Source organism: Chiloscyllium plagiosum, unplaced genomic scaffold, assembly GCF_037043375.1.
Source record: "Chiloscyllium plagiosum isolate Xiang-an unplaced genomic scaffold, Cpla_swu_hap1 HiC_scaffold_15, whole genome shotgun sequence".
In the NCBI taxonomy this organism is placed as follows: domain Eukaryota; kingdom Metazoa; phylum Chordata; class Chondrichthyes; order Orectolobiformes; family Hemiscylliidae; genus Chiloscyllium; species Chiloscyllium plagiosum.
The window spans coordinates 44,280,872-44,294,966 of NW_028270153.1; the positions used below are offsets into that span (position 1 = coordinate 44,280,872).

At 41.1% G+C, this 14,095-nt stretch overlaps 1 protein-coding gene across 1 annotated transcript in view; it reads right to left on the reverse strand.

The window, feature by feature from the left end:
• LOC122559907 (opsin-5-like) overlaps nucleotides 1–13,283 on the reverse strand; it is a 35,724-nt gene extending 22,441 nt beyond the window's left edge. The window contains exon 1 of the mRNA XM_043710011.2: nucleotides 13,193–13,283. Coding sequence (XP_043565946.2) covers nucleotides 13,193–13,283 — 91 coding nt within the window. The remainder of the gene's footprint in view (nucleotides 1–13,192) is intronic.
• Between the last annotated feature and the right edge of the window lie 812 nt (nucleotides 13,284–14,095).

The window sequence follows — 14,095 nt, forward strand, 5'->3', positions numbered from 1 at the left end:
CTGGAGATGATACAAATATCTTTGCTAAGGGCCCTACAATTTCATCCCTAGCTTCCCACAATATCCTTGGGTACACCTGATCAGATCCTGGGGATTTATCTACCTTTGTGCGTTTTAAGACGTTTAGCACATCTTCTGTAAAGCGGACTGTTTTCAAGACATCACTATTTATTTTGCCAAGTGCCCTAGCTTCCATGTCTTTTTCCGCAGTAAATACTAACACAAAATATTCATTTAGTATCTCATTTGTCTATGTTGCTTTACCCTGAGAGCCCACACCACCTACCAACAGGATCCAAACTGGTCTATTTAAGAGGGGGATGTCCACTGGGGACTCCTGCACTTCCTTCTTGAGCCTTTTACTTTGTCAGATGGTCACCCATTCCCTTTCTGCCTGCATAATCCTGACAGTAGAAAAGAAAAACCAAAAGAATGAATCCAGCAGCATTCTACTGTAGACAGAGAACTCACACTTCCGCAGAGAGAGCTGTACCTAGCAGCTTCAACTCCAAAAAAAACCCAACTTCAATAACTGAAAGCAAAACGAAAACCCTGGGACTGTGTCAGCCTGACTCCATCCACTCAGGCTTCCTTTCTCGAATTAAAAAAAACCAAAGGTGTTTACTCTGCTGTCCATGGAGCAGAGTCCTCAGCATCAGGTTGACAACATTCCTGTTTAAGATAGAACAAATCCCTCTGAAAGGCATATATCGTTACTGTAAGGAGCAACAAAATGTTAAGGAATACGAAAGTTGTACTTCAGGATTTGATGATACCATGTAAAGTAGCTGGGGTAAACCACCTTATTAAAACAGATGTAGCATCAACTGACAATGGGTGGAGTTTCCCAATGGTAAATGTAAAAAAATTATGTGAAAAAATGAACATCTTAGGAATGAACACCGTAGCAGAATGCCCATTTAGTAATGAGTTTAGAATCATAAAGATTTACGGCACGGAATTAGACTCTTCAGTCCAACTTGTCCACATCAGCCAGATATCCTAAATTAACATAATCCTATTTGCCAGCACTTGACCCATGGTACTCTAAACCCTTCCTATTCATATACCCATCCAGATGCCTTTTAAATGTTGTAATTGTACCAGCCTCCACCACTTCCTCTGGCAGCTCATTGCATACACGTACCACCCTCTGTGTGATAAGCTTGCCTCTTAGGTACCTTTTACATCTTTCCCCACTCACCCTGAACCGCTGCCCTTTAGTTCTGGACTCCCCCCACCCTGGGGAAAAGACCTTGTCTATTTACCCTATCCATGCCCTTCAAGATTTTATAAACCCCGATAAGGTCACCCCTCAGCTTCCAACGCTCCAGGGAAAACAGCCTTAATCCATTCAGCCTCTCTCTATAGCTCAAACCCTGCAATCCTGGCAACATCCTTGTAAACCTTTTCTGAACCGTTTCAACTTTCACAGCATCCTTCCTATAGGAGGGAGACCAGAATTGTACACAATATTCCAAAAGTGGCCTAACCAACATCCTGTACAACCACAATATGACTGCCCAACTCCTGTAACCAATGCTCTGACCAACAAAGTAAAGCATACCAAATGCCGCCTTTGCTATCCTATCTACCTGAGACTCCACTTTCAAGGAACCTGTATTCCAAGGTTTCTTTGTTCAGCAACACTCCCCAAGACCTGGCCATTAAGTGTATAAGTCCTGTCCTGATTTGCCTTTCCAAAACGCAGCATCTCACATTTACCTAAATTAAACTCCATCTGCCACTCCTCGGCTCATTAGCCCAACCGATCAAGATCCCATTGTACTGAGGTAACCTTCTTCGCTGCCCACTACACCTCCAATTTTGGTGTAATCTGCAACTTACTAACTTTACCACCTATGTTCACATCCAAATCATTTATATAAATGATAAAAAGCAGTGGACCCAGCATCAATCCTTGTGGCACTCCACTGGTCACGGGCCCCCAATCTAAAAAGCAACTCTCTACCACTACCCTCTGTCTTCTACCTTCGAGCCAGTTCTGTATTCACATGGCTAGTTCTCCCTGTATTCCATGAGATCTAACATTGCTAACCAGTCTGCTATGAGGAACTTTATCGAACACCTTATTGAAGTCCATATAGATCACATCCACCAATCCTCTTCATTACTGCTTTAAAAACTCAATCAAGTTAGTGAGATATGATTTCCCATGCACAAAGCCATGTTGACTATCTCTAATCAGTTCTTGCATATCCACATATCTGTAAATCCTGTCCCTCCAACAACTTGCCCACCACTGATGTCAGGCTCACTGGTCTACACAGCCCTGGCTTTTCCTTACTTTACCACCTTTCTTTAATAGTGGCACCACATTAGCCAACCTCCAGTCTTCCAGCACCTCACCTGTGACTATTGATGATCCAAATATCTCAGGAAGGGGGCCCAGCAATCACTTCCCTAGCTTCCCACAGAGTTCTGGGGTATTTATCCACTTTTATGCATTTTAAGACATCCATCACTACCTTCTCTGTAATATGGACATTTTTCAAGATATCACCACCTATTTCCCCACATCCAAATCTTCCATGTCCTTCTCCACAGTGAACACTGATGCAAAATACTCATTTAGTATCTTCTCCATCTCCAGTGGCTCCACACATAGACAGCTTTGCTGATCTTTGAGGGGTCCTATCTCACCCGAGTTACCCTTTTGTCCTTAATGTATTTATAAAATCCATTTGGATTTTCCTTAACCCTATTTGCGAAAGCTATCTCATGACCCCTTTTTGCCTTCCTGATTTCCCTCTTAAGTATACTCCTACTGCCTTCATACTCTTCGAAGAACTCACTCAATCTCTGCTGTATGCTTCCTTCTTTTTCTTAACCAAAACCTCAATGTTTATGGTCATCCAGCCTTGCCTTTCATAGGAATATACTTCTCTGGATTCTTGTTTTCTCATTTTGAAAGGTGTCCCATTTTTCAGCCGTCTCTTTACCTCAAAAATCCGCCCCCAATCAACTTTTGACAGTTTTTGACTAATACCATCAAAATTAGCCTTCCTCCAAATTAGAGCTTCAATTTTTAGATCCGGTCTATCCTTTTCCATCACTCCTTTAAAACTAATAGAATTATGGTGGCTGGCCAAAAGTGCTCCCTTACTGACACTTCACTCACCTGCCCTGCCTTATTTCCCAACGTAGGTCAGGTTCTGAACGTTCTCTAGTAGGTACATCCCCATACTGAATCAGAAAATTTTCTTGTACACAATTTCACAAATTCCTCTCCACCTGAACCCTTCACACAGTCCCAGTCTATGTTTTAGAAGTTAAAATCCCCTACCATAACCACCCTATTATTCTTAGAGATAATGGAGATCTTTTTCCAAATTTGTTTCTCAATTTCCTGCTGACTATTAGGGGATCTATATTACTATCCCAATAAGTTGATCATCTCTTTCTTATTCCTCAGTTCCACCCAAATAACATCCCTGGATTATTCCCAGGAATATCCTCCCTCAGTATAGCTGTAATGCTATCCCTTATCAAAAACGCCACTCGCCTGCCCCCTTTCTATCCTTCCTATAGCATTCGTAACTTGAGCATTAAGCTGCCAGTCCTGTTCATCCCTGAGCAACATCACTCTAATTGGTATTATATCCCAGTCTTATGTTCCATACCATGCCCTCAGTTCATCTGCCTTCCCTGTTAGGCCTCTTGCATTGAAGCAAATGCAGGTTAATTTATCAGTCCTACCTCGTTCTCAGTTTTGACCCTGCCTGCCCTGACTGTTTGACTCACATCTTTTCACAACTGTACCAGTCTCAGACTGATCTCTTTCCTCAGTATCTCCCTGGGTCTCACCTTTCCAACACCCACCCCCCCCCCCCCACCCCACCCCTCCCCAACCCCCACCCCTCTCCCCCCCTCCTTACTCGTTTAAATCCTCCCAAGCAGCTCTCGCAAATCTCCCTGCCATATATTAGTTCCCTTCTAATTACGCTGTAATCTAACCTTCTTGTACAGGTCACTTCTACCCCAGAAGTGATTCCACGATCCAAAAATGTGAATCCTTCTCCCCTGCACCAGCTCCTCAGCCATGCATTCATCTGCTCTATTCTCCTATTCCTATCCTCACTAGCTCATAGCACTGGGAGTAATCCAGATATATAACTGCCCTCAAGGACCTCCTTTTCAAATTCCTGCCTAACTTTCTATTTTCCCCCTTCAAAATCTCATCCTTTTCCCTTCTTATATTGTTGCTTCCAATGTGCGCAATGACCTCCTACTAGTCCCTCTCCCCTTTGTTAACATTCTGCACCCTCCCTGAGGTATCCTTGATCCTGGCACCAGGGAGGCAACACACCATTCTGATTTTTCACTACTGGCCACAGAAATATCTGTCTGTGCCTCTGACTAGAGAATTCTCGAATACAATTGATCGTTTAGAACCTGACATAACCCTTGTTATATTATAGCCACTCTCGATACCAGAAACCTGGCTATTCATGCTACATTCCCCTGAGTGTGCCTCACCCCATAAATTTTCCAGCATACTTGTTTGAGATGGAGATAGCCACAGAAGACTCCTGCACGTCCTGCCTCCCTCTCCTACCTTCCCTGACAGTAACCCATCTACCTGAGTGTATCTGTGATTTTTCTCCCTTCCTCTAACTGCCATCCACCACACCCCCTAGTTCCTGTAAATTCCTCATTGCCTCTAATTGCTGCTCCAACCGATCTATGCGAACTGATAGGATTCACAACCAAACATACTTACTACAGACATAATCATCAGTAATGTGGAAATTCTCCCCAATCTCCTACATCACTCTATTCAAAGCCATCTTTTTACTTTAACAATCCACTCACCCAGAAAATAGCAAAGTCTTACTGCTCTAAACGACACTGTTCGAGGCTAACTTTGTTCGTATGTTTAATATTTTTAAGTTTTAATCAATAGACAGATCACAATAAAACATGTGAGCAAAGCGAACCCATTCTACTCACAATTAAAAAAAGGCAGCAAGGTTACATGTAAAAACAATGCACTTGTCTGTTCCTGTGCTGTGAGCTCTCCCACACAGGTTCCTTCAAGTCAGCTGTGAATTGCACTATTTGTTAAATTTTCTTAGACACATTTCGATGTCCTGAAATACTTCAACTCAAACAGGAAAGGCAGTAGCTGTACAGATTCACTGCTGTGTCAGAGAGCAGTATAGGTTTCTTTGGCTTCTGAAAGTTGGCCGTATGGTGGCTCAGTGGTTAGCCCTACTGCCTCACAGCGCCAGGGTCTCAGGTTTGATTCCAGCCTTGGGTGACTGTCTGTGTGGAGTTTGCTCGTAAGTATCCTTTAGGGAAAGAAATTGGTCATCTTTATGCAGCATGGTCTTTGTGACTTCAGATCCACTGCAGACTAAAGTGGGCTAGCAAGCCACCCAATTCAAAGCCAATTTTGTGTCCCTCTGGATTCTATGTGATCTAACCTTCCAGAGCAGCCCACCATGTGGAACCTTAAAGGCCTTCAAGGTCCATTTCTGAAGACCGCAGAACCTATCATGTATTGAAATTGCTTCCTAAAGTTGCTAATCCATTTGGTTGACCTTTTGTCCCTCATCTTGTATATTTAGCCAATTTTTGAATTTACGATTGGCTTTTTTCTGCTCTTCCTATAATGGTGGCATCCCTCTATTTACTGGTCCCTTCTTGCATGTATGTTACTCTTGGGCCAGTTTTTGGTAGCTTTCCTTTGGGATGAAAAGCTTAATTCTGGACTTCATTATCACTTTGTTCACATTCTTTATCTGAGTTATCTTGTATTTGACCATCATACATGTTTCTGAAGTCAGTATTGCCTTATCAAATTCTGGTATGTGTTCAGATTCAGAAATATTTAATCAGTAACAAATAACCTGGAGGAATGGACTCGAACAATTGGTTACTACATTATAGAATTGTTTCTTCATTATTGCCTCCAGGCCTTTCCATGCTTACTGTACTTTGCTTTGTAATGCGCAAATTCCTCTGGATGTAAATTTATCTCTGATGGCCTTATGTGAGGCTGAATTTTATCTAAAACCTCTTGATAGATGCCCTTCTTCTTGCATCCAGGATACTCAAATACTCAGGAAACAAAACTGAAGCCAAATGTAATCCCTTCTCAAGCTGGAGGTTGGTTACACATTGGAGAATGTACAAGGTATGATTAGTAGGTTTGCAGATGAAACCAAAATAGATAGTATCAGGGGCAGTGAGGAAGGTTGTCAGAAATTGCAGCAGGACCTTGATTAGCTGGGGTAGTAGGCTGGAAAATGGCAAATGGAGTTCAATATAGATAAGTGTGAGGTCTTGCATTTTGGATAGTCGAATCAAGGTAGGAGTTTCATGGTGAATGGTAGGAACCTAAGGAGTATAGAGGAACAGAGCATCCTTGGAGTTCAGGTGCACATTTCTTTGAAAGTGGGGTTACTGGTAGACAGGGCAGTGAAGAAGGCTATTGGCAGACTGGCCTTTATCAGTCAGAGCACTGAGTATCAAAGTTGGGAAGTTATGTTGCAGTTATACAGTACATTGGTGAAGCTACACTTGGAGTATTATGTTCAGTTTTGATCACCTTGCTTTCGGAAGGATGTTATTAAACTGGAAAGACTGCCGAAGAAATTTACATGGATGTTGCCAGAACTCAATGGTTTGAGTTATAGGGAGAGGTTGGACATGCCAAGACTTTTTTTCTTTCAAGTGTAGGAGACTGAGGGGGAATGTCATAGAAGTGTATAAGATTATGAGAGGAATGGATAGGGTGAGTGTACTCAGTCTTTTTCCCAGGGTTGGAGACGAGAGGGCATTAGTTTAAAGTTAGATGGGAAAGAATAAAAGGGAACCCTAGGGGCAACTTTTTTTACACACAGAGTAGTGTGCATATGGAATGAGCTGCTGGCAGAAGTTGTTGAAATGGGTACATTAACCACATTTTAAAGGCAATTGGACAAATACATGAATTGGAGGGGTTTAGATGGATATGAGCCAATTACAGAGAAATGGGGTTAGCGTAGGACATTTTGGTCGGCACGGACCAGTTTGAGGCAAAGGGCCTGTCTCCATGCTGTAAGACTCTATGACTCTAAGTGGGTGATATGGAAGGGTAGCTATAGAATGTATTTACAAATTCATGAATATAAAAATGTTATTTCTCAGTTAGATCCATTCTTCTGAAAATACTGTGTATTTAGCTGAGAGCAGGCCCAGCAATGTTTTACTCCAATAAAAGAAATTCTGGAATTAAGAATCCACTGATGACTATGAATGTTCCATCAATGTCAATTGGTGAAAAACCCAACAGGCTCACTAATATCCTTAAGGGAAAGAAATCTGTCATCCTCACCTGGTCTGGCCTACATATGACCCCAGACCGACGGCAATGTGGCTGACTCTCAACCTCCCTCTGAAATGGGCAAGCCACTCAGTTGTATCAATAACTACAATATCTCAACAAAGAAATTAAACTAGATGGATTATGTGGCATTTTCCTAGGCATCAGAAAAAAATCCGTAAGATCAGTCCTGTTAACCCTACAAAGCTCTCCTTACTGACATCTGGGGGAAAGTGGCAAAATTGGGAGAGCTGTCTCTCAGACATGCAACAGCCTGATATAATCATACTCATGGAATCATATCTTACAATATCCCAGACACCATCATCACCATCCCTGGATATATCCTGTCCCACCAGTAGGTCAGATCTAGCAGAGGTGGTAGCACAGTAGTATACATTCAAGAGGGAGTTGCTGTGAGAGTCCACAACATTGACTCCTAATCCCATGAAGTCTTGTGGTTTCAGGTTAATTATGGGCAAGGAATCTCCCGCTGAGTACCATGTACTGTTCTCCCTCAGCTGCTGAATCAGAACTCCTCCATGTTGAACAACATTTAGAGAAAGCACTGAGGATGTAAAGGGCACAAAATGTATTCTGGGTGGGGGATTTCAATGGCCACCAACAAGAGTCGCTCAGCAATAGTATGGCTGATTGAGCTAGTTGGGTCCTAAACGACAGAGCTGCTAGACTGGGTCTACGGAGGGAAACAACATGAGGGAAAAACATACTTGACCTCATCCTTATCAACCTGCCAGCTGTAAATGCATCTGTCCATGACATTATTGGTAAGAGTGACCGCCACAACATCCTTACAGAGATTATGTCCCACTTTCACATTGAGAATATTGTCAATCATATTGTGATGCACTATACCTATGCTAAATGGGACAGACTTTGAACAGATCTAGCAACTCAAAACTGGGCAGGCCTGACAAACTGTGGGCCATCAACAGCATCCGGATTGTATTCCAGCACAATCTGTAACCTCATGGCCTGGCATATCCCCCACTCAACCATTACCATCAAGCAAGGGAATTGACCTCAGTTCAATGGAGAGTGCTGGAATCCAAGAGCAGCACCAGGCATACCTAAAAATGTGATGTCAATCTGGTGAAGTTACCAAAGGGGACTACTTGCATGCCAAACCGCATAAGCAGTAAGTGATAGATCCCATGACCAAAGGATCAGATCTAAGCTCCGCAGTCCTGCCACATCCCATCATGAATGGTGACAGATAATTCAACAATTCACTGGAGGAGGCATGTCCTCAAGTAACCCCATCCTCAATGATGGAAGAGCTCAACACATCAGTGCAAAAGTTAAAGTTAAAGCACTCATAACAATCTTCAGCCAGAAGTGCTGTGTGAATGATCCATCCCTGCTCCCTCCAGTGGTCCCCAGCATACAGATACCATACAGATAGAGGTGAGGAAAACACAGGCTAAAATACAAAGACATTTTTACTACAAAATTCAACTACATAAGGATGTAGTTGAATTTTGCCAGATGTGTCATACATGTCAGCTAATCGGAAAATCACAGGCAATAATAAAACCTGCACCTTTAACACCTATTCCAGCATTTGAGAAACTTTTCACAAGAGTCTTGGTTGATTGTGTAGATCCCCCTACCTCAAACAAAAAGTGGGAGCAAGTATTTATTAACAATAATGGATGTGTCAACTAGATTTCCAGAAGCAATCCCATTACGCAACATCACAGCTAAAAGAATTGTAGAAGAATTACTTAAATTCTCTACTAGATATGGACTACCATTAGAGATCCAGTCAGATCAAGGATCAAACGTCACATCCAAATTATTCAATGCAGTTATGGATAACTTGGGAATAAAGCAAATCAAATCTACTGCATACCATCCAGAATCGCAGGGAGCACTAGAGAGATGGCATCAAACACTAAAGACCATGTTGAGGGCTCATGGTCAAGATTATGCAGATGGTAGGGATAAGGGAGTTCTGTTTGTACGTTTGCGATCAGAGATGTACTGAATGAATCGACCAAATTCAGTCCATTTGAATTAATTTTTGGGCATGAAGTAAGAGGACCGTTAAAATTGATGAAGGAGAAATTAATAAGTCAGAATTAAGAGACCACCCATTTGGACGATGTGTCAAATTTTAGGGAACGATTAAATAGAGCTGGAGAGTTGGCTAGACAGCATTTAAAAGTATGACAGCATACAATGAAACAAGAAGCAGACAAGAAATCACAAATTCGCAATTTTGCAATTGGGGATAAGGTATTGGTGTTACTTCTAGTAACAGGTGAGCCTTTAAAAGCCAGGTTTAGTGGACCGTATCAAATTGAGAAGAAATTGAGTGAAGTGAACTACTTGATAAGGACTTCAGACAGGAAGAAATCTCACAGAGTGTGTCATGTGAATAAGCTCAAAAGGTATCTGGATTGGAAAGGAAAGCAAGAGGAGAAGATGTTAATGAATACAGCACAGAAGGAAGAAACAAGCTCAGAGGATTCTGAATTAGACATTCCTCAAAACAGATTGGACAATAAGGAAGTTGTAAAAAATTGAGATAAATTGTTGAGTTCCACAAGAAAACTGAAATGACCTGAAAGAGTTATTACTATCACATGGGAAGATATGCAGAAATAAACTGGGAAGTCCTAACTTAATTGTGCATAATGTAGATATAGGAGATGCTGTTCTGATTAAGCAACGTTCTTATAGGCATAACCCTCTAAAGTTGGCACAGGTTCAGAAGGAGATAGAGAGCATACTCCAAAATGGCATAATTGAAGTGAGTTAGAGTGACTGGAGCTCACCCATAGTCATGGTGCCAAAGCCAGATGGTACCCAGCGATTATATGTGGACTATCGCAAAGGCAACACCATTACAAAGACTGATGCATATCCAATTCCACAGTTGGAGGACTGTGTCGAAAAAGTGGGACAAGCAACTTACATTTCTAAGTTGTACTTGCTCAGAAGCTACTGGCAAGTAGCCCTGTCAGAGAGAGCAAAGGCAATTTCGGCTTTAGTAACGCCAAATGGACTATATCAGTTCAAAGTCATGTCATTTGGTATGAAAAATGCTCTGGCCACATTTCAGACTGACTAATATAGTCATTGCCAGATTACCCAACTGTGTGGTGTATACTTATGATGTGGTGATTTTTAGTCACTCATGGGAGGAACATTTGCAGCATTTATCAGACTTGTTCGATCGACGTTGGAAAGCAGGCTTTTTTGTAAACCTAGCTAAAAGTGAATTTGCCAAAGCCTAAGTCACCTTCCTGGGACATGTTATTTGATATGGACAAATGGCCCCACGGGATGCGAGAACGAAAGTAATTAGGGAATTTCCCACACCATCGACGAGAAAAGCAGTACTACACTTCCTGGGATTGAGTGGATTTTACAAGAAATTTGTGCCGAACTTTAGCAGTGTGGCTGCTTCACTCACCAAATTGTTTAAAAAGGGCAAGAGGTTTCAGTGGACAGTGGACTGTCAAAAGGCATTTGACTGCCTAAAAACTGTGTTAACCACTACCCCAGTATTAGCCAAACCAGATTACACGAAACCTTTCAAGGTGGCTATCGATGCCAGTGATGTGGGAGGGTGCCAGTGCAGTACTCCTGCAGGAGGATAACGAGAGAATAGAAAGACCCATCGGATATGTTTTCAGGAAGTTGATCATTCATCAGAAATACTCAACAGTGGAGAAAGAGACTTTAAGCTTGGTTTTGGCATTGCAACATTTCAGTGTTTATATTACTAGCAAGGTATCTGAGACAATCGTAACCCATTGATATTTGTGGAAACATTTAAGGACAATAATGCCAGACTGTTTAAGTGGAGCTTGTATCAGCCATTCAATTTGACAATTGTGCATGTGGTAGGTTGTGAAAACATGATTGTTGATGCATTCTCAAGACTCGAATGAGATATGGAGTTGTTCTGTGGTGGGCGTGCTACGGCCTGAATTTGCATGTGGTTGTGCATGTTTGCACGTGTATATTTAGTATAGTGTATATGTGTGTTTTAGACCACTAACCAATTTGTTTTTGAAGGGTTATAAAAATGAAGCCATCTTTTGGTAATGATGGTTCACTTTTTTTTAAAGGGGGAGGTGTCACAAAGCTGGTCCCTTTTTTTTCTAAAAACTGTTCCTTTTCTCAAGGATACTGGGTCCTTGATTTTTTTTCAGAGAGGTCATAAACTAGGCTGGGCTCTGATCAGACTGGTTTGATATAGAGATGAAAAGGATTTTGAGAGGCCTTTTGTTTATATGTAAATACATGAGACTGCCGGCCAAAGTGGTCATGTTTTAGAATTGGCCTGTATAATAAAAGGGGACTGGTCAGCTCTCTAACTGAGCAGTTCAGCCCAGAACTACTTGGGAGTTCAACAGTGAGCTGTGTGGAAACTCTCTCTCTCTTTCTGCCCTTCTAACTTCAACCTGTAAGCATCTGTTCCATTTTTAAACTGTGTTTTAACGGGGTTTGCTTATTGGGTTTTTTGTGTATATTCCGAACAGCATAATTATGTCTAGTTTGGATAGACATAGTTCTGCAGGGGTTCTTTATTATGTTCTTTGTGTTTCATTGTGTAATTTTGTGAATAAATTTCTGTCTGTTTTAAAACCTAGTAGTCAACCTCACTAGCTTACTCCGGGTCATTTTCACTGTACACTTACCAAAACAAATTGCAAAGTTATGGTCTGGGGTTGCCTGCTCAAGAATGTTTTGAGTGGTCTGGCCTAGTCCATAACACTGTTAATGGCAAATGAATTGACTAAGTAGATAATGGATATTAATTTCAAGTAACTGAAGTGAAAGATTAACAATTGCTAATTGATTAATTATATTGGTCTATATATAAAAAAGAACAAATCTGCTGCACGCAGCAGAGATATGCAATTGAAGGTTAAAGTTGTTCACAGACTTCCAGACTGCTTGTATTTTCTGTCATGATTTGGAGATGCTGGTGTTGGACTGGGGTGTACAAAGTTTAAAATCACACAACACCAGCTTATCATCCAACAGTGCTTCCAATTAAACCCGTTGGACGATAACCTAGCTTTGTGATTTTTAACTTTGTATTTCCTATAGCCTTGAAGAGTCCAGGTTCCATATACACATAGGTTTTGCCTGACTGCAGTCCTTATTCCACTATTTGAGGGCACTGCGTCAGAACCTTCGCTCACGCTTGAGCTACATACTCCTGATCATTGGACATCTTGTGCAGAAGTGGTGCAAGCAAGTTGGAGGACTGCTTCATGAGTAGGTACTGGGCCTGGCCATTAACAGGTCCAAACAGTACACCATGGATGAGGCTGTTTGACTAGCCGCATGCCTCCTTCTGTTGTATATCAATGCCAGTGTGTCCCTGGAGTGGTAGGCCCTGCAGTTTTTACTGGCACTCTTGAGGTTTTCCATGATTTGGGAGGGGGCGGGGGGAAGCAGAATGTATTGTCTTACCCCATAATCAAATTTTAATGTAAAATTAAGTTGCATTTCAACTTTTAATTTTTGTTTTCTTGCTCCTTTAAGAGAGTATTCCTCACTAATTTTACTTATTTGCTTTAATTGACATCATTTAATGTTTTCAAAAGAGTATACAGAGGGGAATAGCGTGAATTGGAGCTACACAATTGTGTAACTGTGAAGAGGTCACGAAATTTTCCAGCAAGGAGAAGCTATGTGTCTTATTTCATAGTCGCCTAAAAACCTGGACCAGTTCGCAGTTTGGAATTCAATAATTTAACTATTTTTATTCCCCTTGCTAATCTAACCATTTAAATTTCACAACTGTAATATTAAAAGAGTATATCCAAATGTCCAACCTAGCTCATTTTGGTGTTAACTGACTCTTACCATACATGGAATAAATTACTCCAAAAATAATATCTTCCTCCTTTGATATAGATGACAAAATGATGTTAGTTTCATCACTGGTATTTCCCATCTGCAAAGAAAGGTTGCATATTTTTAAGTAAATAATTATTCCAACATGGTTTCAACCCCAGATGAATATTAACTAATTACTCAAGAAAATTTATAATAAATACTCAGGAAAAGTTAAACACAGTAAATGTTTCAATTATCTTCATTCAACCCTTCTAACTCAGATGGAAAATAAATGTTCTTTTACAATTCTGGATGTTCTAATTATCACTGAAATAGATAACAGCATTCTAGCAGGGTTGCTTCTAATTGGAATTGTTTGGGGGGGGTGTATTTTCTCAGATTTGATTGGAGTAGGAAATAATCAACCAGACAATATGCAAGACAGAGAGTCAGGTGCAGTTGACCATGTGCCTGTGATGTGGTCCACCTAACTTCCTGTCTATTAAACCTCAAATACCCCCAAGGACTCTGAATAATAAATAGGTATCTGACTACGTTTTTCTCACCTTTGCCCGAGGAACTGAGCATACCTTAGGTGGATATATTAAAAAACGCCCTGTGACATGTGTAGTCATAACTTCAGGTCCAGTAAAATGTAACAGAGGGAATAAACCTAAAGGTGTGAAATTCATCTTGGGCCAAGTGGACGAAAACAAAATAACATCCTATTTCACATATTGCCTGACTTTTGAAGAGAAAGTAACATGAAATAGTTCTCAAATTTGTGATTATGCATTTCTTGCTATTACCCACGATGGATTTCACCTCGAGAATGTGTTAGGTGGGACAGTACTTACAGCAATTTCTTGCTTCCCTGCCATAAGTACCATGTTTTGGATTAAGAACTTGAATTTTTTGTCGTGATGGTAA